Raw genomic sequence first — 26,539 nt, forward strand, 5'->3', positions numbered from 1 at the left:
AAAAAAAAAAAAAAAAAAGAAACCAAAAAAAAAACAGACAAGGGACCTGGCTGAGGTCACCCTACTGGTAAAAGGCCAAGGCCCAGTCTCACTCACATGCCTTCCTGGCTCCCCGACACCAGGCACCGGCTGGCACTGGGCCATAGGGCTGAGCAGAGCAGGCTGGCCCATGGGGGCCGGGGCGGGTCACAGCCCACAGAAGGGGGCAGGGGCCTGACCTGTGGGTTTGGGAGGTATGTCAGGGAGGCCTCCAGAGAGGGGGTCTTGGGATCTAGGGGTGAGGGAAGGAGGGTAGGAAGGGGATTCTGGTGGAGGAAAAAGCATGTGCAAAGGCCGGGTGGTGTGGGGAAGGCGAACTTAGGCCAGGGTGGCTAGAGTGAGGGTGCAAATGGAGAAGGATGGGGTCAGGGCTGCACTCAAGAGGTGGGAGTGGGAGGTGAGGGTAGTGGAGTCAGATGGGGCTCGGGTGCCCCCAAGGCTACAGGGAGGAGAACCCTGGCCGGGCATGTCCCAGACACTTACCGAGGCTGGGCCGGGCCCTCAGCTGCCTGGGTCCAGGGCCAGTTAGAATGGGCATCTGTCTCACAGGCTTAGGATCCCAGGACAGGGACAGGAAACTCTGGCCGAGGGGCCAGGAGACAAGCTCAATGGTTCTTCCAGCCAAGAGGGGCTGAAGACCCTGGAAACCAACTCCCCTCTTCAGCTCTTCCCAGGATTTAGGTGCCCAGGTCGGGATCTGCAGAGACTCTGGGTCCTCATGCTGCCTTCCTAAAAGCCTTATTTACACTAAAGTGTTAATGACTCATACAGCTTAAAATGTAGTGGTTCTCAACTCCGGCTATTCAGAAGAATCATCTGAGGTGTGTGTGAAGGTAATGACCATTGTTTATATAAAAATGACACATGCTCGTTCTCAGACAAAACAAAACAAGCAATCTAGAAAAGTACAAAGAAGGAAGCCATAAATCCCCCCATTAGAATGCCAACTTCCTGAGCAAAGGATTTTTATCTCTTCTGTTCTCTGCTGTATTCTCAGCTCCTAGAACTTTCTGGCACAGAGTAGATGCTTAATACAGCCCATCATTCACTGTTAATATTTGGTGAATGTCATCTGTACACAGAGAACTTTGGAGAGACAACGAGGTACAGGTAGAGAGAAAGGTAAATAGGTGGAAATAATTTTTAAAAATGGGATTGTACCACACCTGCTATATTTTAAACTACTTAATTTTAATTGAGTTTAACAGAAAGAAAATGAAAAAATTGCTGAATCTTAAATAAATTTTTACTTTCCACAGAGATATTAGTTCATAATGAATGTCTCTAACAGTAAGAAAAAAATTATGAAACTCATTAAGAGATTGGAGTCTTGGGGAAAAAAATAAACCCTTCACTTTGGGCAGGCTCAGTATTTCTTGGGATGAAAAAGATGATCACTTCCTGTATACATCCTCCCTCCCCACACCCTACAGCTCCTGATTTTGATGCTAACATTTTCACTTTGTCAAGGTTTATAACACTTACACTCTGTTCTGCAACTATAATTCTCCTAGTATTTCGTCTTAGTTCTGTACTTAAATAGATTCCATTCTATTTTTTAAGCTCACTGTGCCCCTAAGTTTTGCATTCGGAGTCATTTCTTGGCTGAATCAGGAAAATCTGTGAAGGACTTTGAATTAGACCAACAAAAAAGACTGGTGGGTGTCCTGCATTTAGGGACTCATGCCGTTCATTGTCTTTGAGCAAATCTAAGTTGTAGAAAACCTAGAGTAGGGCTTGTCCATCAGAAATGCAAATGGATTTTGTCCAGTGGAATACAACCGACTGCTGTAAATCCTATGTAAATTCATTTCAGTATTCCTTATCTGCCTATATATGTGTGTGTTGTTCCAATTTTCCTTTGAATCAACTGGAAAATATTACTTGTTCCCTAATTACTTAAGTAATTACATGGAAAATATTACTTGTTCCCTAATTACTTAATTGGAAAATATTACTTGTTCCCTAATTACTTGAGTTTAATAAAAATTTTGACATGTGTTCATTTTATATTGTCTGAGAGTCATGATTTTACCTTGGAAAAAATGGACACTTTTTTTTTTGGCTGTGCTGTGTGGCTTGCGGGATCTTAGTTCCCCAACCAGGGACTGAACCTGGGGCCATGGTAGTGAAAGTGCCGAATCCTAACCACTGGACCGTCAGGGAACTCCCCAAAACGAACACTTTTAATGGTTAGCTAGATTTCACGGCTGAGTATGTTTTTTTTTTTTTCCTTCAAAAAAAGGCTCAAGGGTGCTATTTTCCTCGACCCTTTCCATGTTGTCTATGAATCCAAACAACCTCACTGGGTGTCAAATTCTTGGTTTCCCCCTTTCCATACCACTTTGAACACTCAGCTCCCTTGTCTTCTGGTCTTGAATGTTGCTGTGGAAAAATCTGAGGCTATCAACCAAAAAAAAAAACAACAAAAAACCAACCCTCACAAGGCTACAAATAAGAAAAGAGTTTATTTGGGGTCTTAAGGATTTTAAGTCAGGAGACACACACTTGGGTAAAACCAAAAGAGTGCTCCAGGGAAGAGGAAGAGTCAGGGACTTGTAAAGGGAAAAGCCACGAGGCTGTACTGACGCAAGAAAGGAAATATTTGTCCTTAAGGTACTGGCTGTCATGAGTTATTTGAGGGTAAGGGTCCAATAAGTATCTGGAGTTTCTGGGACATTGGACAGATGTTCTGGATGCCTGTGTTAACACAAGAAGATTCCATCTGGGCTGAGGCGTGCTTAAGTCACACTCCCTCAGTGGCCTCCGGCTCCATTTTAGAGAGCTCCCTTAGCAATACTGACTCCATTTTTATTTTCCTTTCATGAGGTCAGATTGATTTTTCTCTCCCCTCGTTGTTGACTTGGTTTTTCCTCATGGGTGCCTAAAGGGTTGTTTTCTTTATCCTTAAAGTCCAGCAACTCCACGGGATTCAGTGTGCTCCCGGTGTCCATCAGTCTGAATCCCTTTTGTACCCTTTCAATCAACACAGTGGGTTCTCCCTTTGTTTCAGGGAGAGTTTCTCTAAACATCCTTTTGCTTTAGCTGTTGGATAATCTACTTCAGGGACTCCAAGCCCTCTGAGGTGGGAAGGTCTGTGTTCCACAAGGATCATCTTCTCTTTAGTTGTTTGAACTTATGTGTCCTCTTTCTCTGAATTCACTGTGACTAGTTCAAGTTTCTCTGTGCCATGAATTTGCTTTTCAGACCTGGGCTCTGCGTTGTAACTCAGTTTTTAGATGTGCAGTGGTCCTGCTTGGGTCCTCAGTGTGTGTCCTTTCCTCAAGCTCTCTTTGCAACTCCTGATGCTATATATATATATATTTTTAAATTAATTAATTTATTTTTGGCTGCGTTGGGTCTTTGTTGCTGCGCGCGGGCTTTCTCTACTTGTGGTGAGCGGGGGCTACTCTTCGTTGTGGTGCGCGGGCTTCTCACTGAGGTGGCTTCTCTTGTTGCGGAGCACGGGCTCTAGGCACGCAGGCTTCAGTAGTTGTGGCTCGCGGGCTCTAGAGCGCAGGCTCAGTAGTTGTGGCGCAAGGGCTTAGCTGCTCCGCGGCATGTGGGATCTTCCTGGACCAGGGCTCGAACCCATGTCCTCTGCATTGGCAGGTGGATTCTTAACCACTGCGCCACCAGGGAAGCCCCTGATGCTATTTTTTAATCACCTCTCCTCTGTGCTCTTTTTATATCCGACTCATCTTCTCATTAACTTTTCTCTCTCCTGAAGCTATTAGTTTCAGGGAAGCTGCCTTTGATCCTCAGCCCCATCCCCTTCCAGCCGTGCCCTCATGAGATTTCCTTCCCCTTCCTGGCAGTTGGCAGGGTGGCCTTGCGAGTTCTTTTCATCTTGCTCAGTTAATTTGAGCAACTCCTGCAGAGTTGGTGGAGCAACTCCACCACTTCTCGCACGGGAACCAGGCTGCCTTCCCCCAGAAGGACGGTTTCGAGAGCTGTGTTGTTTTTAGTCTGCTTTTTGGGAGCCCAAATATGCAGGGGTTGGGGGAGACTCCCCCAACCGAGGCCACCCTTGCTGGGGGCACAGGTCTTCTGTTTCCTGCCATCCCTCACATACCCTGCACCCCAGACACCCTCTGCCCAGCCAGGCCTGTGTCCTACTCCCATGTCCCAGGCAGCCCAGGATTCATGAGGACGGAGGGCCCTGGAGGCCACTGCTCTGGAGATTGTCTTCTCAGTGTGTCGGCTCATTCTCTTCATAATTTGTCGTTGTTGCTCACTTTGTCAGGTATTGGTGTAGGTAGAGTCTGTGTTCTCCCCTCACTCTGCCTTCTAAAGTCTGAAATCCTCTCCTAGGCAGCCTCTTAACAAATGCAAATCTCCAGGTCCTGCCCACCCAGAGGTCTAGAGGCCCAGAGACTCTATTCTGTGGGTCTGGGTGGGACCTCTCCCTTCCCATCCCAAGTGATGTGGGTGTACAGGCCAGGGTTGAGGACTGCTGAGTCATTTACCAGGGCCATTTACATTTTTGTCAGATTAAAGGAATGCATCTCTGATTATGTAAAATCACATGGCTATGAACATTTCATAGTTTTGGAATGTCCTAGTGGGTGGGCATATTGGATCATTCATTCTATTGGTGAGGATTCTGAGGCCCAGAGAGGGGAAGTGACTTGCCCAAGGTCACATAGCAAGTCAGCAACAGGTCTGAAGGGCTGAACAGACAGGTTTGAAGAACTGGGAATTCCAACCCCAGATATGGGGCCTCGGGATCAGGGCAGCCAACCTCAGAGGGCAGGAAGGTCTTTGCCTATGGCATGAGCAGCTCACTTCCCATCTTGGGGTCTTGAAGAGAAGATATGGTTGTGGCCCTTCCCCTGGGGAAATTTGGTCTGGAGCGTCACTGGGGAGGGGGGCCAGGCCAGGAGGCACACCACCAATCCCAGCCCTCCCAGGAGGAGTAACCCCACTTCCCCTCATACCTGCCTCACCCCATTCACCCACTGCCCCATAGCCACGCCTCATCACCAGCCCAGGACCTGGTCAGGACCTTGGGCCAGGCGGCAGTTTGAGTTGTCCTGGTGAGGAAGCAGCATCAGAATAGGTGGGGAATCTGGGATCACGGCTAAAGAAGGATCGGTCAGGCCTTTCTGGGAGGGTCCCCTACCTGCCCAGGGAAGGGGCTGCGGGAGCGGTTTGGGCCATGACAGTGTAGCTTGACCCTCCATCAAGAGGATGGGCCAGGGACTTCTCTGGCGGTCCAGTGGTTAAGACTCTGCGCTTCCACCGCAGGGGTGCGGGTTCAATCCCTGGTCAGGGAAGATCCTGCATGCAGTGGGACCTGGTCAAAAAAAAAAAAAAAAGGATGGGTCAGGAGCCTCTGGGCAGCTGGGTCGAGCTCTCAGCATGTCCTGGGTGTTGTTAGCCCCTGGCCTGTTCTCGTCCTGCCCCACCAGCCTGGTGACATCAGGCAGCCTGAGGAGAATCCCGGGCCCAACCCTGCCTGGTTTCAGGGCTCAGCTGCCTCAGGGACTAGCAGGACCCTCTCACAGGTTGCGGTGAGGGTGGATTCCTGCAAAGGCTTGGGAAGTGCAGGCTCCCTGTAATGGAGCTGCTGAGCTCGGAATAGATCCATTCCACAGGGAAACAAGAAATACTTTATTGGAGTATTATTGTGAGGAGATGGGGAAAAGGAATCTCATCCTTCCCCATAATAAAGCTGCAACTGCTTTTCTCTCTGGGACATTTCTGCTCTTTCCTTGCTAAACACCCCCTCCTCCTCCTCTCCCACCCCCACCTAGAGTCCTCTCTATTGTTCAATCCCAGCCCTCTGTTTGCACAGCTCTTACCAAAACAGGGGGGGCTGACAGTAGCCCCCAAGGGTGTCCCGCTGAGCGTGTGAATGAGGACGGTGGCCACGGCTTGCCCAGCGCTCGCCATGCTCTGGGAAGTCCAGGAAGCGAGCCTGTGGCAGGACCACCCTGACCCCATTAGACACAGGAGCGCCCAGGGAGGAAGTGCCAACTCGGGATTCAGACTCAGGCTACCCAGGCCCCAGCTGCTGCTGCAGCCGACCTTGAACCCATCACAACATGCACGGGTTTCTTGGCTCTACAGCAAGCCCAGGAGGAGACAGGCCAGGTATCTACCACCATTTCACCAAATCCCATTTTTCAGATGAGGAAGCAAGGCTAAGGGAAGCTAAGGGCTCACGTGGCTGATACACCCCAGAGCCTGCACTCACCCTGTTCTGCAACTCCTTCGGCTGTTTTAGTCTGAGCTGCACCATGGACTCGGCACACCTCTCCATGCCCGATCCTCCGGCTGTCCCAGCCACCCCGCCGAGCACACCATCTGCTTGATCTGTGATGGGGCAGCTCCCTCCCTCTTCCCCGAGGCTTGTCTCCCCCACTAGATTGCAGGCAGCTGGTCATTATGGAGAACTGTCATCAGACTTTTTTGCCTGGGGTTTACACTTCCTAATTTGTTCTCACCCTTTTGTAGTGTTGAGTCCTCTCCTCACTTTGGAGAAGGCTTGGCTCTCAGGTAAGGAGGTGCAGAGCTAGCTGAGTCCTGGGTCTTGGTTTCAGGGAGCCCTTGTGTGTTCCTGGGAGGAGCTGTACTGTCCAGGGAGCCTGCTGAGGCCTTCTTCAGCCTCTCTGAGGCAGGATCTCTTAACTTTTTAGGGGTGCTGGCCTCTTTGACCATCTGAAGAAAGTCGTGGCCCTTCTCCCAGAAATCTGCACAGACATACAAAAAGAGTACATACAATTTAGAGGTTTATACACCTTCTGACATCTATCCCTGGGTCTTCCAGGGGTTCCTAGAGTCTGTATTGAGACCTCCTATGTTAGGAGGTGCTGTCTGCCAATTTCCAGAACCCAGAATCTGGTTGCTTATGATGATTATATAGCTGGATGTGTCCATGCCTGAAGGAGGTTTTTTTTTTTTTTTTTGCTTTCTGTAAATTCATTTACTGCTTTAAAGTTTTTAACTGTTCGGCAGTTACAGGAATCTTTTTTTAATTAGAAAGAAAAATATTTACATCTCAAATACAAAAGAAATTTTTAAATTATTCTTGGTTGATCTCTAAAACCCAACCACTTACATGTGCATGATTTTTTTTTACCAACCCACTTTATCTATTCAACATGTGCATCCTGTGTACTTATTAAACATTTACTTGCACTTGCATTTCCTGTGTCAGGTTTATTCTCTCACCCTGGAGAGAGATTTCACATGTTGCTTCCTCTTCTCAATTGCATTGTCAGGATTAAGGCTTATGGCATCAAAAGTTCCTTTGTCAATACAAATATGAAATCCAGACAGCTTTGTGGAAGGATTCAAAAAGTCTTCTTCTTTTTTTTATAACTTTAAAAAAAATTAATTAATTAATTTTTGGTTGCATTGGGTCTTCATTGCTGCACGCGGGCTTTTCTCTAGTTGCGGCGAGTGGGGGCTACTCTTTGTTGTGGTGTGCAGGCTTCTCATTGCGGTGGCTTCTCTTGTTGTGGAGCATGGGCTCTAGGCGCACAGGCTTCAGTAGTTGTGGCATGTGGGTTCAGTAGTTGTGGCCCTCGGGCTCTAGAGCGCAGGCTCAGTAGTTGTGGCGCACGGGCTTAGTTGCTCAGCAGCATGTGGGATTTTCCTGGACCAGGGCTCGAACCCGTGTCTCCTGCATTGGCAGGTGGATTCTTAACCACTGTGCCACCAGGGAAGCCCCCAAAAGTCTTCTACGTTCAACTTAATGTTAGATAAACCTTCTTTCTCTATAATACTTCCAGAAAGCTGTATTGCAGAAGGAGAGTAATCAATTTCAGAAATATTAGAGAAACCAAATTTTGCCTCCTGTTCTTTTAGTGATCTCAAGCCATATTCTTCAAGATCTTCGTTTTCTCCCAGTTCCCCTCATTTCCTTCTCTATCAGACCAACAAGTTCAGCCAGTAAAACACCATTCCCGTTCCAGTATCAAGCACTGATGCATCCAATGGAATCTTGTGTTTCTGCCTCCACCTTATTAGTCAAGCCATAACCAGATTTCTCCTGTATCTCCATATTCTTGGAAAGTTTGCAGTTCTCTCTCACAGACAGCATCCCAATGCTCTCAGGTGCCCAGTACAGACGGGGTGAAGTCATCCTCTCCAGGACTGCCCTCTCATGTGGTGGCTTCTTTTCTTGAGAGAGCAATTTCAAAAAAAGGATCAGGTTGAGAATGGCTGACCTGAGTGAGGACTACATGCAGTTTATTTGCCAATTTCTGCACAGATACAAGCAACATACAACACAAACATAGAGGGGTCTATGCTACAATAACAAAATTTCATGTTCAGTGAGTGTCAGGCAGTGTGCTACCTGCTGATCACGCATTATCTTATTAAACCCTCATAACAATCAATCCCATAGGGTTATGCTATTATGATCACTCTCAGGCACAGAGAAGTTAAGTAACTTACTTAAGGTCACACAATAAATGGATTCAGTTGGCCTTTGACCTCAAGCACTCTGACTCCAGAGCCATTTGATAGTCTTCCTTGCTATGAACTGGTGAAACACAGCCCGCGGGGTGACTGGCCCCATTCTGTTCTGAGGTTTGGCTTTGGATGTTGTAGGGTCGAGGCAAAGGGACCAGGCTCTAAGTGAATGCTGAAATGACGGTTTTCTGGAAAGCCTCTGTAGCACATTGGCGCCCCAAGCCCCCTATCTCAAATCCCCAACGGACTGTATCATGAAGTGGCATTTGCCTGGCTTGGCAGGGAGACAGAACTCCGCTCTCCAGCAAATTTGGGGGGTCATGTGACCCCATTTGACTCCACAGGCTGGCAAGGACTGGGAAATCTCAACTTACACTCTTTCCACTGCTTTTAAGGTTTCCTTTACCTCCACTGTTCTCTGCAAAGCGCCTGTGGGAAACAGCGTTCCTGCTTCTGCTTCCCTGTTGCTGAGTCTGTTGAAGACGTACTTGGGTGCTGGAGGAGCTTTTCCGTGACACCAGACCCCTTCCTGCTAATAGCTCTCACCAAGCAAGGCTGTTCCACCCGCACATTCCTAAACACCCTCTGGAGGCTTCCGGCCCACCCTACAGGCTCGGCTGACATTGCGGGGAAACCAAAGATGAAAGAGGTTGCCTTGCCCAAGGCCCGAAGCTAAGTTCCCAGCAGCTGAGGTTTGTATTCACCCTGAGGGCTGACTCCTGGTGCCCTTTCCTCTGCCCTAGGCAGGTCTCAAAATGTGGGCCCGGGGACTTCCCTGGTGGTGCAGTGGTTAAGAATCGGCCTGCCAATGCAGGGGATACGGGTTCGATCCCTGGTCCAGGAAAATCCCACATGCCGAGGAGCAACTAAGCCCGTGTGCCACAACTACTGAGCCCACGCGCCACAACCACTGAAGCCCGTGTGCTTAGAGCCCGTGCTCCGCAACAAGAGAAGCCACCGCAATGAGAAGCCCGCACACGGCAAAGAAGAGCAGCCCCCGCTCGCTGCAACTAGAAAAAGCCCACGCGTAGCAACGAAGACCCAACACAGTCAAAAAGAAAAAAAAAAGTGTGCCCGGGGTGGCCGGTGGCCTCAGCATCACCAGGGAGCATGTTAGAAATGCAGACCCTTAGGCCCCAGCCGAGATCTTCTGATCCAGAAACTGTTTTACCCAGCCCTCCAGAGATGCTGAAGCTTTGAGAACCACTGACCTAGGCTTCTGCCTTCTCAGCTGGGATGAAGCTCTGCACAGGTAGCGATGATTAAAGTTTGAATTCCAAGTCCTCCATGCATCCTGGTCTTCCCCACACGTGAGTGGACTCCAGAAAATCAATAAATGGGGAAATCGGCCAGCTTTCTGAGAATGAGTAAGACACCAATAATCAAAAGCATCAATGCACACATACAAAAGGAAATCTAAGTGAATACTGAGGCCAACTGGAAGGCAACTTTCACTTGTCTTGGTGAAGCCAACAGAAGCAGTAAGGGGGGAGCCTCCCCACAGGCCTGGCAGTGCCAAGTGGGCAGCGGGATTTTAAGATCCAGTGGGCGCCAGCCCCCCGTCCGCATCCTCCTATCTTATCCTCTCATGGGGAGGGCCATCTAGGCAGGTGCCTTCATAGCGGCCCCTTCACCCACTCATCCAACAAATGTTATTAGGCACCTGCTGTGTGCTAGGTCCTTCCAGCCAGAAGCCCAGTCTGGGGCAAAGCGCAGACCTCAGCTAAGGACTGCGGAGGGAGTGGCAGGACTTGTAGGGTGGGGGTCCTTGCAGGCCACCTGGGGCCCCCTTCTCCTTTCCCCCGTGCAGCACCCTCTCCTTGAGCTGGAGTTCCTGCTGTGCTCCCCACTGGTACCTAGGCAGGTGACCCAGCACAGGGCACTCATCCCCTGCAAGTGAGAAGGGTGGCCAGGTGGGGAAGTGTTGCCTTCTGCTCAGGAATGGGCAGGGTGGCCCCTGTGGCGATGGCCGGACCCTGGGCTCCCCAGCCTAGAGGCCACAAGCCACTCCAGCCTCAACACCCTGTGCAAGTTCAACTCCACTGACGCCTGCTGGCCTCGCTTGGCCCTGGCCCTGGGCTGGCCCTGGGAGGGGGTGCTTGCTCCAGGCCCACAGCCTATTCCTAGTCCACTGGGGGCTCTGACCCCACAGCCCTTCTGGAGCAAAGCCAAACCCCAAGGTGGCCGAGTGGCTCTCCCTTGCTTTATTCTGATTATAAAAATGATAGAGTTTTTTTGTAAAAAGTCAAGCAATTCAGAAAAGTAAAAATCATCTCAATTCCACTACTGTTAATATTTTGGTGAGCAACCCTCTCTATCTAAACACACACACACACACACAGGTAAAGTGACAAATAAAATCTTTACTAGCCATGTTGTTCTGTATCCTTTTTAAAAAAATGAGCTGTCATTTAAGAGACATACAATGCCGAGTGCTGTGCCTTATGGCATGGCCCTTCCTGCAGCCCACGAGGGACCTGGGGTCCCAGGCTGGGCAGCAGGGTGGCATGGACTTACAGCAAAGGAGTAGGACTCTGTTCGGCTCCTCAAAAACATGCTGTGGATGACTTTCTAGGTCAATAAGCAGAGCATCCATCACATGCTCTTAAATATAAAAAATACATTAGCACAGAGTTGGCATTTTTTTGTGGGGTGTTGGTGTGGCCTTTGCGGAATTACTTGCCAAGCTCGGAGGAGGCAGCGTGGGCTGGACAGAACCCTCATGCGCACACGCATGCATACCCCACACATCGCAGGAGATCCTGGGCCCCAGGGGGGCTGCACTGGGGCCTGGACCAGGGGCTCCCAAATTGACCCCTCAGGCAACAAAGCGTCCTCCTGCCTGCAAAGGGCCAGGACTGTTGGTCTCCCTGATGTGGGATCGCTATCTCTCGGGGATGTCTTCAAAGCATGTCAACAGCCCCTGTCCCTGCCCCATGTCCCCTCCTTGGCCAGTGGGATCTGTCGACTCCTGTCACCTTGCTACCCTGAGAGCTGCTACTTCTCTTGCTGGATGAGCAAGAGCCTCCTGCCTGTCTGCTGGTGTCCGGCCTCACCCACTCCAATCCTTTTCTGACCCTGGGGTCAGAGTAATTTTTTGAAGGCAAATCGGATCATGTCTCTCTGGCTTCAGAGCCTTCCCTGGGGACAGGTTCCCCGCTCCTCAGCCAGGACCATCTTGGATGGCTCCTCCACCTCCCTCAGCCCGTCCTTAACCCCGGGGAGGTCCCCTCTCAGGCCAAGCTCCATCACACCTCCAGTCTTTACCCCTGCGGTTCCCTGGGGTGTCCTTCTCATGTTCTGAATTCCTACTCATTCTCCAAGGCTCAAACTTCATTTCCTGTGCCCCCTGGACTGGACTAGGTCTCCCCTGGGGGTTCCCGCAGCACCCCCATACCCCAAGGCTGCTTCTCCTCTCCTTCCCCCGGGGTGAGCAATCGCTGTTTCCCTCCCTGGCTGTGACCTCGCTGAGTGCCAGGGCCATGCCTGGGTCTCTGTGTTTGGCCCAGCAAACATTTGTGGGACCTCTGACCAGAGGTGCCGGCAACCAGCTCGGGCGGCAGGGCCAGCGGCTACGTTTACCGTGCAGATGAGAAGTTGAGGCTCAGAAAGGCCACAGAGCTTGCAAAGGTCACCCAGCGAGTGCGAAGGGAGCAGGACCGCTCGGCTGGGAGCCGGGACCAGGCGGTGACAAGTGGATGGCGGTCCCCCGTGGCGGGGTACGTGTGGTCTGCACTTGGCAGGCTCGTGGGGCTGGCGTGGGAGGCCTGCTCTCGCAGTAACTGTCAAACCACGGCCGCCGCAGAGGTTGATGCTTCCGTCTTGAGGTTAGCAGGGTTCCCTGCTCCCCAGGTCACGAAAGGCTTGGGGGCTCCTCGCTGGGGAGGAGGCTCCGGGGTGCTGGCCGTGAGAGGGACTCCGGCCGCAGTTCTTGTTTCTCAAACACGCCTCCTTCCAGGCTGGGGTTTCAGACCGGTCTCGAGAGCAGTGAAGGTCACCGGGTCTGGATGTCCAGTCACCTCCCCTGCGGTGCCTGGCTCCAGCTCCTGCCCCACGGAGGGGTACGCAAGGACCTGTGTGCTCTGCTCCCACACAGAGCTGGGCAGGGGCCAGGGCCCGACCTCTGTGGGAGCTTGAGGCTCCTGGCAGGGGCTGAATACGTGGGACCAGGACAGGCCGTGCGTGTGGGACCCACAGGGACAGACAGAGGCCCGCTGGAGTGAGCTCCCGCATCCCGAGTAGGCTGAGGGGCCATCCAGGTTACCTATGGTCACCAAACTCTCTGTGGGATGCTGGAACCACACGGTCGAGCTGTGACAACACCAAAACCCCATCCCCCACACCTGCAGGCAGTAGGGACACGGCCTCAGGCCCTCCTCCCTGGTTGGGAAATGCCTCCCTTCCTCAGAACCACTTGGTTGTGTGGACTCAAGTTCAGGCTTCTGGCTAGCCTCTTGTCCTGTCCTCTGTCCTCTGCCCCGCAACCAGAACAGGGGCCCAGCAGCCCACTCTAACCTCTATGGGATTCTGTTTCCTTCTTCCTTCTTCTCTTGCCAACAGGGAACACGGGTCTGGCTGAGGAAAGTCGGTCTGGGGGTGGGGAGAACAGGAGAGTGAGTGTTTTTTGAAAGGCAGGAGCTTTCTAAAGGCCAAGGGTGCTTGTCTTAGCAGCTCTGGTGGTGTCCGGCACAACTGTGGAAATTGAGCCCTTGACTCCTAGCAACGGGGGCTGGGCCCATGGCCTGTGGCACCTAGCAGGGGCTGGTAGAGGCTTGGGTCCCCCGAGCACGTCCCACCAGCCTGCTTCTCCAAATCCTGTCCGTGATGCCACGTGGGGGACATGATTTCTGCCTTGAGTGAGAAGTGACTGCTGGAGCCTCCTGGGGACTCCACCCTGGCCTCCGCTAAAGGCCTTAGGGGCCATTGTCCCTCTGCTCAGAGGCCTCTGTCAGGATGGGGGCCCAGGGTTGGGTGAGATTCACCCCTGCCACCAACCCAGGCTGCTGCTCAGAGCAGGAGAGCCGGGGGTGGGGGGGACTCTGGGAGCCTCCCAAGCACAGGTTGGGCCCTGGGGGCTCAGAGCAGCTCCAAGCCGTAGGAGGAGCAGTTTCTTAAGAAGAGCAAGAGGGCCTGGACCACAGCCTCTGCTTCCTCTTCTGGATAAAAAACCACAGCTTAGCTGTGCTGGCTGATAATTCTGCAGCTTCTGTCCCTGGGGCCTGCCCCAAGGGCCTGAAGTTTTGAGCAGGCAGGCCCTGGGGCTTTTTGGGTGGAAAAATGGGGTTGGGAGAGGAGGTTGGATTGTTCAGGGAAAGAGCATAGACCTGGATTCCTTATAATTTATCTTCTAAACTGGAGCACTTTCAAGAATGAAAGGGAGCTGTCTTAATTATTACACGTGGGCAGCAGATGCAAACTGGGACTCTTCAGGGCAAACTGAGATGTATGTTACCCTAATTACCACCATTTCCTAGCTGTGTGGATTTGGGCAATTACATAACCTTTCTGAACTCTAGTTTCTGCATAAGAAAAGACTGATGTCATGTGCCTGTCTCCCAGGGCTGGTGGAAGGATTAAAGGAGTGAATTACTGTGTGTGAAAATGCCTGAACAGTCCTCAGCACAGACTGGGCTCTCCATGTTTGCTCTCTTCCAGTGAGATAGTGGGTTCCCTGTCCCTGGAGATAAGCAAGGACTTTGTCAGCTCTCTGGAGCAAGTTCTCATGGTGGGAGAGGGGCTGGGGAAGGTATGTATATAGCTGGAGAGTCAGATTCTAATCCTTCCTGTGCCCTCCGGAGGGGTGATGGCGAGGGTGGGAGAGCCCGAGCCCCCACCCTCAGGCTTACCTGTACCTGTGGAGGGCGGGCCAGTGAAGGGTCCTAGGCTGGAGCTCCTTTGTGGATTTGTCCCCGCCCCTCCTCCCAGGTGGTGGTGATTTCGGCGCTCATGGAGGACCCCTACCAGCGCCCAGCCTGGATTGGCTTTGCTATCACCACCTCTGTCTTCAGCTGCCAGAGGTCCCAGTTTTGGTTCAGGGAAAGTCTGTGTGCTTCTGTCCTCCTAAGATGGCCCTGTATGGACACGGTTGCATTCTCTGGGAGCTGGAGGCTGAACTGAAGGAGGCTGCTTGCATTTTCTGTGGCTGCTCCTGGGGACTGAGAAATTGAACAGACCCTGCTCCAACCTAACATTTTTTAAAAAAATTAATTAATTTATTTTTGGCTGCACTGGGTCTTTGTTTCTGTGTGCGGGCTTTCTCTAGTTGCAGCGAGTGGAGGTTACTCTTTTGTTGCGGTGCATGGGCTTCTCTTGTTGTGGAGCACGGGCTCTAAGCACGTGGGCTCAGTAGCTGTGGCTCATGGGCTCCAGAGCACAGGCTCAGTAGTTGTGGTGTATGGGCTTAGCTGCTCCGCTGCATGTGGGATCTTCCCGGACCAGGGCTCAAACCCGTGTCCCCTGCATTGGCAGGCGGATTCTTAACCACTGCGCCACCAGGAAAGCCCCGCAACCCAACATTTTTAAAGAGGTGGGTGTGGGGCCTGCCTGACCCCGGGCTACTCCAAGGTCTCCAGGCTTCAGGTTCCTGCGGCGAGCTCCTCTTCAGTGCTTCGTGAAAGGCGTAGGTGACAGGGGTGGGGGTGGTGCTGGCCCTGCTCACAGACTCTGCGTTCCACCCTGGGGCTCCCACTGCACTGCCTTCGCCTGTCCTCCCCATTGCTCCGGGAGCCCCTGGAGGCAGAGTGGGCACTGCCGAGGGCACAGCTAGCTCCAGAGTCCGGGCAGAAGAGGGGCTCAGTAAAGGAATGAATGAACGAGTGAGGTCAGAGCCGGGAAGTGACCCAATGTCTGTGGCATCAGCTCTGTGCAGAGGCTGCCCCCTCTGTCCCCAAAGCCAGAGCTGCTGAAGGGTAGAAGGGTGTGACCTCCTGCCAGACACCCTTGTGCACTGCCAGCTCTCCAAGGCGACCTCAGGCCAGCGACATTATCCCAGCAGCCTCGACTACTGGCTACTCTGCCTTCCATTTCCTCTCCTCACCCCAAGGAGGTTCTTCTGGCCACTTGAGTCAGAGCTTGCCGGAAAGATGGTTCCTGAAAATGTCAGCTCTTGCAGGCATCTGGAGGTTAACAGTGCATGGCCCTCAGCAGACTCCTGTCTGGCCAGTCTCTTGCGTTAAACGAGGGCCCAAGGGCCCAGGTGGAGGAGGCAGGAGGTAGGCGTGCAGTTACAAGGGCGGCCCCTCGGGGTGGGTGCAGGGTCTGCCTCAGCACCGTCTCCAGGCCAAGGCCACAGACTTCCAGCCAACTCTGTCTTCCAACACCTTTGGCCCAGGCAAGGTCTCCTCAGCTCTACCCTCTTGACGGAGGTCAAGGAGAGAAGTGGGACACCAAACAGGTATCACCAAGGTTGCATGACAGCTAAGAAAAGATGTCTCCAAAAATGAGGGACTGGAAGTCCGAAAAGAGGTGCCAAAATCCCACTGTGAGACTTGCTGGCCCATCAGCCGATTCAGGGAGGGGTCTTGAAAAGTAAGGCTTCCCTGATGCTAAAGGACATCACCAGCATTTAATACATTCTTAACATTTGACCCTGTTCTTGTGGACCCCAGATTCGGAATATCATCTAAGTGCTGACAATTTGCTAGGCAAGAGAATGGCATCTCATTGTTCTAATTGGTACTTTTAATGAGGGAGATGGAGCATTTTTCACATATTTGTGGGCTGTTTGCATTTCCTTTTCTGAGAACAGCCTACTCACATCCTTTGTTCATTTTTCTACTAGGTTGTCTTTTTTTTCTTAATGATTTATAGATACTCTTCATATATCATGGATATTAATCCTTTGCCATGTATTTTTCCCCTTTTTTCTCTGTCATTTATGTTTTAATTTTGTTTACATTGTCTTCTACAAAAAGTTTTACAGTTTCATGCTGTCCCATGCGAGTCTTTTTCTTTGGCTTCTGTGTTTCATGATGTTGTACTTAAAATTTCTCTCACTGAGATGATTCAGCTGCTGCTTCAGATGTTCTGAGAAACGACGGCCACAACACTCGCAGTGGCAGCAAATCATGCGTGCGTTTCAAAAGAAAATGTTTATTTTAAAAATAAGAACTGTCACCCCAAGCACTTATTTAAATATTAATAGATATGGATAAAAATTACAAATGGTATAATGAAACTAACAGCTTTATATTCACAGATGGTCAGATGCTGACAAACAACAACTAAGATCTATGTACACTGAGATGAGATTTGGTTGTTATGAAAATGCATATGAAGGCTTAAGAAACGGCCTATTTACAGGCTTTGGTGGAGCCATAATCCCCAATTTTCTACTGACTCCTGATGCCGCTTGAGAGCCATGCAAAGCTGAACTGGGTCCAAATATGCTGGAGGATTTAGTTTTAGAAGGTATCCTTCTGCATGTGCTGGACCCCCTAAAATGCGACAAAGAAAAGAAAATTAAAATGTCAAATAAAACCAAAAGTGAACAGTTTTCTCTTAACCTGCATGCAGCTATATAATCCATGATTTTCCTTGGTGTTCCATGTCTCTGTGCACTTTCTGCCTATAATGGCCCTGGATGGGGTCAGTTTCCTTTACAATTCAAGGAGTAAAGGACTGTCGCCCTTTACACCAATTTGTCCTACATTTGTCCTCCTAAAACGTCAAGGATTCTGTGACTTGAGCCCAACCCCATGTGCCTTCTCTCTACCCTTTCACAGACCCCTCCCTCTCCCACGCCTCCCTCCAGGCATCTGAGCTGAGATCCACACTCCGCATCTACTCCGACCACAGAAAGGAAGTGAGAATACCTTGTTTTAAGGCCCCAATGCCCAGACAATAGACACAGTGGAATTACTGTGCTCCCACAGTCCAGAGGAAGGGGGCTTTGTGGGTGGGTGGAGACGGAGCAGAGCAGAGCAGAGCGAGCCTCCTCCTGGCCAGCCCTGCCGAGGGAAAGGCTGCAGATGTGGTTCCCCGGGTCCCGTAGCAGCTGGGACCTGGCACATCTCTGTCAGGGCCCCGTTGCCAGGGGCTCGCTCACTGGTCTACATTCCAAGATCTGCCTGCTCTCACCTCCCACTCGCTGCCTTTAAAAAAGGGTGAGAGGCCCCTGCCACAGCCTATTACAAAGTCCTTCCAGCACCTCACTTCCCCCACTGATCTGAAGGTAACAGCTTTTTCTCTCCCCTGAAAATAAATGGTAAAAAAAACACAAAAAAACACACAGGGTCAGCATGTTAGCCTTTCCCTAAACGAGTATTTCCCGCCCCATTATAACCAGGCTGAATTCATGCCTGGTGTTAATTCCCTAGCATCAGGGCACACAAGTGGCCTCCGATCTGATCTCTGAATTTAGGGGCCCGGGTATCAGGGCCACCAGTCTGCTAATGACCTTTTGGTGGGGCTGAGTGAAGAGTGGTTTTTTAAAAACTCTTGCTCAAGGGCAGTTTTACTGCAGAACTGGCAAAGATGTGCTAAACCAGCAGAGAAGCAGCCTTAAATTTCCCTATGCTGATTTCCTGCTGAGAAATTAAGTCCCGAGCAAAAACCTGCTGTTTATGTTGATTTGCAGAATGAATCTGCCATCAGCAGCCTCTATTTCACCGGAGCCATCCATTTTACTCCCACTCAGAGCCCAGAACACAACCAGTTCATTGCGTGTTCTTCTGAAGATGTGAAACTCTGAGGGTAGGGTGGGGTGTTAAGGGTTCTGGCAAAGAGCCACGTTTATTTTGTGGCTGCGTGGATCCTCAGCCAGGTGAGCAGCCTGGACACGTGGGAAGCCACCTTGCAGAGTGGTTCAGTGGAAACGAGGGTAACGGGGCGCAGATACAAAGAGGCTGCTACAGTGTAAAGCAAAGTTACACTACTTCCTGGTTTTAGCCAGTAGGGACTAGAAAATAATCCCACCTTAAACACACGGGCTAATTAAAAAATAGCATCAAAAGTGGTACTGGCTTTTGGACAAATACGAGTTTTACTACTTACTAGCTTAGGTTCTAGGCCATAGGGCAAAGTGCTTCCGTCTTATCAACAAAAGTTGTGAAAACAATAAGGGAGTCAATGGTTTACTTTGTTCTAACTAGCAACAATGAGGAGATCATGATGGGTTTTCAGGAATCTCCGTGGACCACGTGCAGCAGTGAAAGTGCTCCAGGCAGGCCTGGGGGAGCCAGTGTCCAGTCCCACCTGTGAGACTGGTACCAGGCTGGGGACAGCTTCACCTAAGCCTTCCCCAGGGGAAGCTTCAGGAAGCCTCAGCTTCCTCATGATAAATCCCAGGGAGTTGGACAAAGGCCTTTTAAGGTCTTCTACTCTGTGTGAGTGCCTGAGGAAATGCGTATTTCCCAAAATGGGGGAATAAATGAAGAAAATAAGAAAATGTCCCTACTGAAGAGCATCTGCAGGTCACTGCACACTAAAAACCACAAAAATTATTATTCGGCCATAAAAATGAATGAAATCCTGCCATTTGCGACAACATTGATGGACCTCGAGGGCACTATGCTAAGTGAAATAAGTCAAGGACACATACTGTATGACCTCTCTTACAATGTGGAACCTAAATATATATATATATACATATATATAAACCAAGTTCATAGATGCGAGAACATATTGGTGGTTGCAAGAGGCTGGAGTGGGGTGGGTGTAGGATAAATGGGTGAAGTTTTTTTTCTTTTAAAAGTTTAAATAGAATTAAAATAAATAAAACCCACAAAATTAAACTAATATTTACTAATGCCTTTAATTTCTGTACCCCAACAGAAGGATTAGCACATACAAGATGTTTGTTTATGGACTTAACAAGGAAATGACAATTTGGTAACATCTGCCTTCCTTTCTTTTCCCCCACTCAATTTTTGGTCTTTATTACCCAGAAGGAAAAGAGGTAGAAAAACTGAAAAAGAAAAACACAACAGCTTGCACAAGTTTCCTGAGGACTTGTTCCCTCTTCCTGTAAGCATTTCTGTTACAATACATAGATGCTTGGGGCCACATTCTCCAGACTGACGGGGTGGTCACAATCCTACCAGACCTTACCGACAAGGCAAGGGCAGAGCATGTCCTTGCAGAAACCAGGAAAAAGGGGCTGTCAGAAGCAGTGTGATTATGAAGAAATAAGACGCTGTCCGGATCGTCACCAGGACCTGACAGTAGTGCTATCTTTGTTCCGCCTTGGTGAGCGGAGAGCACCCAAAGCGGGTGCAACCCAGCTCAGCAGCCAGGCAGATGTAGGAAAGGGAAGATGGCGGGGCTGGACTGACCTCTTGGGGTTCCTGCTGTGGCCTCTTCTCTGCTACCCTGTAAAGCTTGGGAGGCTGGCTCTCCCAGGTGTTACTGAACGGCAGGGAGTGTGCGGAGCCTCCGGGTGGAGGCCCTGCAGATTCTGCAGCAATAGAAGCGGTGTGGCAAGTATTGGCGAAAGCATAAGAGTGATGAGAAAACAAAACCCTTTGTTGGGACTTCCCTGGTGGTGCAGTGGTTAAGAATCCTCCTGCCAATGCAGGGGACACAGGTTCGATCCCTGGTCTGGGAAGATCCCACATGCCACGGAGCAACTAAGCCCACGTGCCACAACTACGGAGCCTGCGCTCTAGAGCCCGGGAGCCACAACTACTGAGCCCACACGCCACAACTACTGAAGCCTGCGTGCTCTAGGGCCCCCATGCAGCAACTCCTGAGCCCGCATGCTGCAATTCCTGAAGCCCGTGTGCCTAGAGCCTGTGCTCCACAACAAGAGAAGCCACTGCAATGAGAAGCCCGCGCACTGCAACAAAGAGTAGCCCCCGCTCGCCGCCAACTAGAGAAAGCCCATGCACAGCAACGAAGACCCAACGCAGCCAAAAAAAAAATATAAATAAAAAGAAACTTTAAAGAAACAAAAACCAAACAAACAAAAACCCCTTTGTTTATTCAGCTAGTATATGATTTACAGTATTTTAGGTGGAAAATTAACTTAAGAGCAACTGGCAGAAAAAAAAAATGTTTTTTTCCTAAGGTAATGTCAAAATTGGAGAAGTTTTTGCAAACTAGAAAACTTTAGTGATCATCAACCTAGGAGTAGATATCTTAAAAATCTGAAACAAGTGTTTTTGTTTGGGATCAGACCTTAATCCTCACTCCACAAATGGGAGAGGCAACATTTAACAATGGCTTATTTTAATAAATGCTTCAAAGCAAATCAGAGCAGCTGTACTTTTATATTTTTCTCCCTTCTACCCTACATTGCAGAAAAGGTGGCAGAACTTACCCTTTTGTCTTGGAACCACCGAAACCAGTTTTTCTCCTCTTAGACCTCTGGGAGGCTGGCATCCTTTTCCTCTTTCTTTCATTTTTGGTTTTATTTGCAAAGTAGTGAGAAGATATGGGTGTTTCCTCATCCAGCTCCTCAGGGGCATTTCTTCCAGTGCCTCTGCTGCTGGAGGGGCTTCTCCGTGAGGAATCGTCCTCAGCTACAAATGGACAATGCAGACATTTACCGGTGATGCCATGCTGATCCAAGTGTGGTTATAGTCTACGCAGAGATACACAGCACAGGGGTGCAGTTCAGCCAAAGCCCAGCTGCTTTCCTGTAGCATCTTGCCACTTGGATTCAAACATCCCACAAGAACTGAGCACTTCTTTTATTTCACAAAGCCCCAAAGTAGTCAATGGCAATTTATTTTTAAAGAAAGGGGTTCAGAATTCATTAAGAAAACGTGTGATGCTCTAACTTAACCAGAGACGTCAGGTTTTATTAGCTCACATTCTGTAGCCCACGTCCCTGTTATTGTTTGGGCAATTAATCCTGTTAAGTTCTTTGAAAAGTATAAAGTGCTAAACAAAAGACAATTTTATTTATAGTTTTACACATGCTGAAAAAATAAGTCCAACATAAGGAAAACATACCTATGTCCTGCACCTCATCTTTGGGCGATACTTACTTAGTAAATGGCTGTCAGAAAATTCTAGACCACATTTTACTCTTCTTTGCATAATAGTTGTGAACATTTCACATACTATGCAGGAAATGGGTCTGTATGAAAGCACACATTTGCAAAGAAGATGGTAATTTCCATAGGTATTTGCAACCCAAGGCACACCCAAAGCATGAAATCTCCTTCTAGGTTAACAGTGACCAGGTCTTCATTTTCTGAAGATATTTCCTGGCTGGTCTGGTTCACCCTCAGGCTACCCGACCTTACTGCATGGTAGGAAGGGCACACGGGCAGACAGTGCAGCTCGGGTGAAGAGTGCTGTCATCCCAGCTGCGGGACTTTGCGGAAATGAAAAGGCCTCACCACTTTTCACCTCTAAAATGGGTGTTGGGGAATTCCCTGGAGGTCCAGTGGTTAGGACTGGGCTCTCTCACTGCAGTGGGCCTGGGTTCAATCCCTGGTCAGGGAACTAAGCTCCCACAAGCCACGTGGCGTGGCCAAAAATAAATATTAAAAAATAAAAATAAATAAAAAAACAAAATAAAGTCAGTGTTATAAGGATTGAATGACACAAAATAGGCAAAGCTCTTGGCTCTGCCCTCCCTCAATAAGTGGGAGTGATCATGACCACACTGTGGGCTATTTCCGCAGAGCAGCCCTACCTTACGTGGGCAAAAATCCCTATCCAAACAAGTTACTATACTAAACAAACGTTAAGTTCCCACCAAGAGGTTAATGTATTTGAAGTAAGGATTTATGGAATAATTACCATACAGAGGAATTAACGAAAACCTGACTCTTTGGCGTTTTGTTAATGGATAAAACACGACTGTGGAGAGACAGAACGTGAAATGCATGCTCACTCATGTCTCATCCTGCTACTCTGAGAAGGACCCCTCCCGTGGTCCGTTACAGAAACAGGGAAACATTTCACTTGGCTAGTCTGCATATGGCAATACGCTGGAGGAGGGCGCCCGACTCCTGCACCTGTTATCTCCCACAACGAAATCTTTCTTTGTTCTCGATTTTCCCTGCGCGCATGCTTTCTACAGCTCAGTGTTGAGCTTCGTAATTAGAGGTGCTACATGACAGGCTTCCAGCAACCTTTGGGAACGTCCGCTAATGATGCGCTCACTCGGGCAGATTCTTTCAATGGCTAATAACAGTAAGATTCTCCAGTAGTCCAATTACATGTTCATTTTCCCAAAACATTTAAACTCCACTCTTAAACTTTAGACATGCTTGTCAGATAACACTTCCCGTCCTCAGACATGGAAACTGAAAAACAAAGAGGCTATGTGTGGCCTACCAAGGATTACAGAGTGAGATGGTGGCAGATATGTGATCTGCACCCAGGGCTCCAGATTCCTCAGGCACTTGCCTTAACAGAACAAGCAACTCCTGGGCCCAAAGGTTGTCCCCTGGGTCCTGTTAGCAAGTTCAGTAACTGGTCTCCCCTGGGGGACCTGAGCACTGGTGTCCTCTAAGAGGTGCCCGGCACACCACCGGGGTCTGCTCTGAGAACCTGGATGTCAGTGTGACAAGGTGTAGGGACCGTTAACACAAGCCAGAAACCACATGAATCTAATCCAGTGAGATGCATCGTTTAACATTAAAAGAGGCTTTCAGAAAACCCATATTTGGCTGTATACTGAACCTGGCAATGTCCACTCAGAATATTTCTGTAATATTGGAATCACTTCTGCACCATATTTTTCCAGTTTGTCTTCAGTAACACCATCAATTTGAAGCAAAACCTCAGGATCAGACGATAAAGATTCTGTGCATGGGCATAAAATTAGAAATTTAAATTACCACCCAGAGAAAACCCACTGAATTTATGCTCATTCACCCATTCAGCACATGTTTGTTAAGTGCCAACTATCTGCAGAGCACCGGGTACATGGGCTGATTTTCTAAAAGGCAGTTAAATGCCGACAGAGGCAGCGCACAGGCCTAGAGGGCAGGAGCCCGTGGTCCAATCCCAGCAGCAAAGGTGTGTGGAGTCAGGGCCGAGAATGGGAGGGAGCACAGGACGTGGGGGGAAGCGGAGTGGGGGTTCCTGGGCAGTGTGCCCCAGAGGTAACTGGACTTTGCTCTTGGCCCACTGTTCTCACAACCAAGACTTGTCTAGCTACATGTATGGTGATGCTTGTTTGCAGAGAAGGCCCACATCTGTATTTCCAGCTCTGACTTCTCCCCTGCACTCCACATTTGTATACCCTACTCAGTAAGGCCTTAACTGAATTCTTACTTCCCCCCAACCCAAACCTGTTCTTCAGGTCTTTCTGCACGTGGGTGAAGCAAGTACTCTGCCTTTAACAAGTAGGCCATTAAGAGTCTTCTGCTAGGGCTTCCCTGGTGGTGCAGTGGTTAAGAATCCGCCTGCCAATGCAGGGGACAGGGGTTCGAGCCCTGGTCCAGGAAGATCCCACATGCTGCGGAGCAACTAAGCCTGTGCGTCACAACTACTGAGCCTGTGCTCTACAGCCCGCAAGCCACAACTACTGAGCCCACGTGCTACAACTACTGAAGCCCGTGCACCTAGAGCCCGTGCTCCTCAACAAGAGAAGCCACTGCAATGAGAAGCCCATGCACAACTGAGTAGCACCCCCCCGCCACAACTAGAGAAAGCCCGTGCACAGAACGAAGACCCAACGCAGCCAAAAATAAATAAATTAAATAAATAAATTTTTTAAAAAAAGAGTCTTCTGCAGAGAAGGCACAACAGTCTTATAGCTAGACAAGCCTGTTATTTTAAAGATCACTCTGGCTGCTGTACACAGGAAATGGATTGTAAAGGAAAGAGGGGAAACCGGAGCCTGATGGAAGCCACTACAGGTGCGAGAGAGGATGCTGTGAACTAGCGGGTGGTAGTGGAGACAGAGAGAAGAAATAGATTCGGACATGTTTTGGAGGCTGGGTCTGTAGGATTTATTGATGCACTGGCTATGGGCAGTGAGGGAGTAATAATTCCCACGTATCTGAGTTGAGCAAAGGGTGGATTTCAAATCCATGATTGTAACATCATTTCTACGTTTAGAGGAAAAGAACAGACCTGTGGGACAGACCAGGAGGTTTATAGAATGGGTTACTGGAAGATAAAGTGGGGGAGCCCCAGATCCCTGGGACTTCCCTGGCGGTCCAGTAATTAAGACCCCACACTTCCACTGCAGGGGGTGTGGGTTCAATCCCTGGTTGGGCAACTAAGATCCTGTATGCTGTGAGGGTGTGGCCAAAAAATATAAATAAATAAAATAAAAAGAAATGCAGATTCCTGATAGAATTTGTACTTTATCTGGAGAGCTCTTGGAATTTTAGCCAAGTATTTAGAAGATTAATATGAATATCATGTTCATTATCTGGAGATAAGGAGACCAGTTAGGAAACTTCACTAATAGCCTAGGAACAAAATACTACATTTCATTGATTCTAAGATATACTCTTTTTTTTTTGCGTTTTGGCATTCCTGAGGTCAAGAGGCGTCTTACAAGTGCTGACGGCCAAATGGCAGCTGTGCTGTCACTGCCTGCGCCTGTGAGAACTCAGTCATAGCTGTCAGTGCTGCCGGCATGCCGACAGCGCCACTGCAGTGCTGGTTCCTCACATGTTGAATTGAACTGCACATGAAATGTGTTAGAAAAGACTAGACTGTGATTAGCATTGAGAAAATGACTGTGCATGCAGAAAAGCTCAGAAACGGAGTAACGGGGGATAAATTTGGCATTAACAAAGCAAATTGTATGTCCTGGAGGAAATGACAATTCCACAGTTCCTTGCAAGCAACAACCAAGTGCTTTACATGACCTGAAGTAGATGAAGCAGTGTTACATTTGTGTTACTGAGAGACGTGCAGCCTCCCGCGGACACTTTCTGGTATCATCAAGGAAGTGTCACCATCAAATCAGAACGGGTGACAAGGATTTTGATTAAAATTTTGGGGAACAAAGTGGAGCATGCTAAAAAGGCTGTATCACTAACGTTCCTGATGACATGAGGGAAAACAAAGACATGGACAACTGACTCAAAAAATGATTCAGAAGAGTCAGGTTTTGAATGTGAATTTTTACAAGTACTTAAATCAATCTACTTTGATTGTATGCATTTTCCATATATGCACAGTTACACATGATAAAAATCTAAATAAAGTAAGAACAACTCTTTCAATAAAAGCACTGTGTCACAGTTTAATTAGTAGAATTTTTTCTTTCTCAATAGTCCATAAAATAACAATGTGGCATTTTAGAGTTGATGAAATACTGTAATGACCTATGGTGGCAGGAGTGGGGATGGAAGAGAGAGAACGTGATGATTGTGAGTTTTTATGAAGAGGGTGGAAGGAAATGTACACTAGTCAGTCAACCATGTGGCCAACTTATTTTCCAGGGACTTTACTATTAGAATTCTGGGTTGAGCTGTCTGAAGCCATGGAAATAACTCACGTCAGCAAGTATTTATCAAAAAATACTTAGACACAGCAGTGTGCTAGATCCGGATTCAGAGAAGCATAAAACAAAATCTCTTTTCGAAAGGAACTTAGCTCTGCATTGCAAAGACGTGTACACACATAGTTAAACATCATAAGGCAGGCAAATAATGCACACAAATTCATTAAGTGACATCTGGTGTTAGCGATTAGAATTATCCATATCCTAACATGCAGCATTAGACTGAAGTATAAGATTGAAATTATACCATATGTCTGAATAATAAAGTACTGTGTATATCTTAAAAAATATATTTTATCTCAAGAATGAGTTTAAACTGTTTTTCTGAGCTTTCAATTCAGAGATCAAAAAGACTGAGATATATTAATGCCCTTGGTAAGTTCCTTAGCAAGATTAACTTTTAGCCTATTAATTTATGCCACGCAACAGAAGACTCACACACACCAACCTGCAAGCTTCTTGAGAGTGACAGTATTAAAAATATTAAAGTAATGGACACCAAAAACTTTTCCCAGAGATTTGCAGACTTCCGTAAGCTCTCCAAGACATTTCTTAACCATCTCTTCCCTCTGAGATACCTTTGCCACTAAAGCTTTTTGTTTTTTCACACTGCTGGAATTTTCCGTTTCCATAAAGTCTACCTTTGTGAGAGAAAATGAGAGCACAGGAATGAGTGCATGCACATAGAGGCTTTAT

The 26,539-nt window shown here is 48.8% G+C and overlaps 1 protein-coding gene across 1 annotated transcript in view; it reads right to left on the minus strand.

Moving 5' to 3' along the window:
* Positions 1–2,519: 2,519 nt before the first annotated feature.
* BLM (BLM RecQ like helicase) overlaps positions 2,520–26,539 on the minus strand; it is a 101,574-nt gene continuing 77,554 nt past the window's right edge. The window contains exons 19-26 of the mRNA XM_068558199.1: positions 26,292–26,484; positions 23,053–23,175; positions 20,729–20,930; positions 14,316–16,904; positions 12,985–13,059; positions 9,681–9,826; positions 6,492–6,737; positions 2,520–5,338 (exon numbers count right to left, since the gene is read on the minus strand). Coding sequence (XP_068414300.1) covers positions 16,727–16,904; positions 20,729–20,930; positions 23,053–23,175; positions 26,292–26,484 — 696 coding nt within the window. The 3' untranslated portion in view covers positions 2,520–5,338; positions 6,492–6,737; positions 9,681–9,826; positions 12,985–13,059; positions 14,316–16,726. The remainder of the gene's footprint in view (positions 5,339–6,491; positions 6,738–9,680; positions 9,827–12,984; positions 13,060–14,315; positions 16,905–20,728; positions 20,931–23,052; positions 23,176–26,291; positions 26,485–26,539) is intronic.

Source organism: Eschrichtius robustus, chromosome 1 (assembly GCF_028021215.1).
Source record: "Eschrichtius robustus isolate mEscRob2 chromosome 1, mEscRob2.pri, whole genome shotgun sequence".
Classification (NCBI taxonomy): Eukaryota; Metazoa; Chordata; class Mammalia; order Artiodactyla; family Eschrichtiidae; genus Eschrichtius; species Eschrichtius robustus.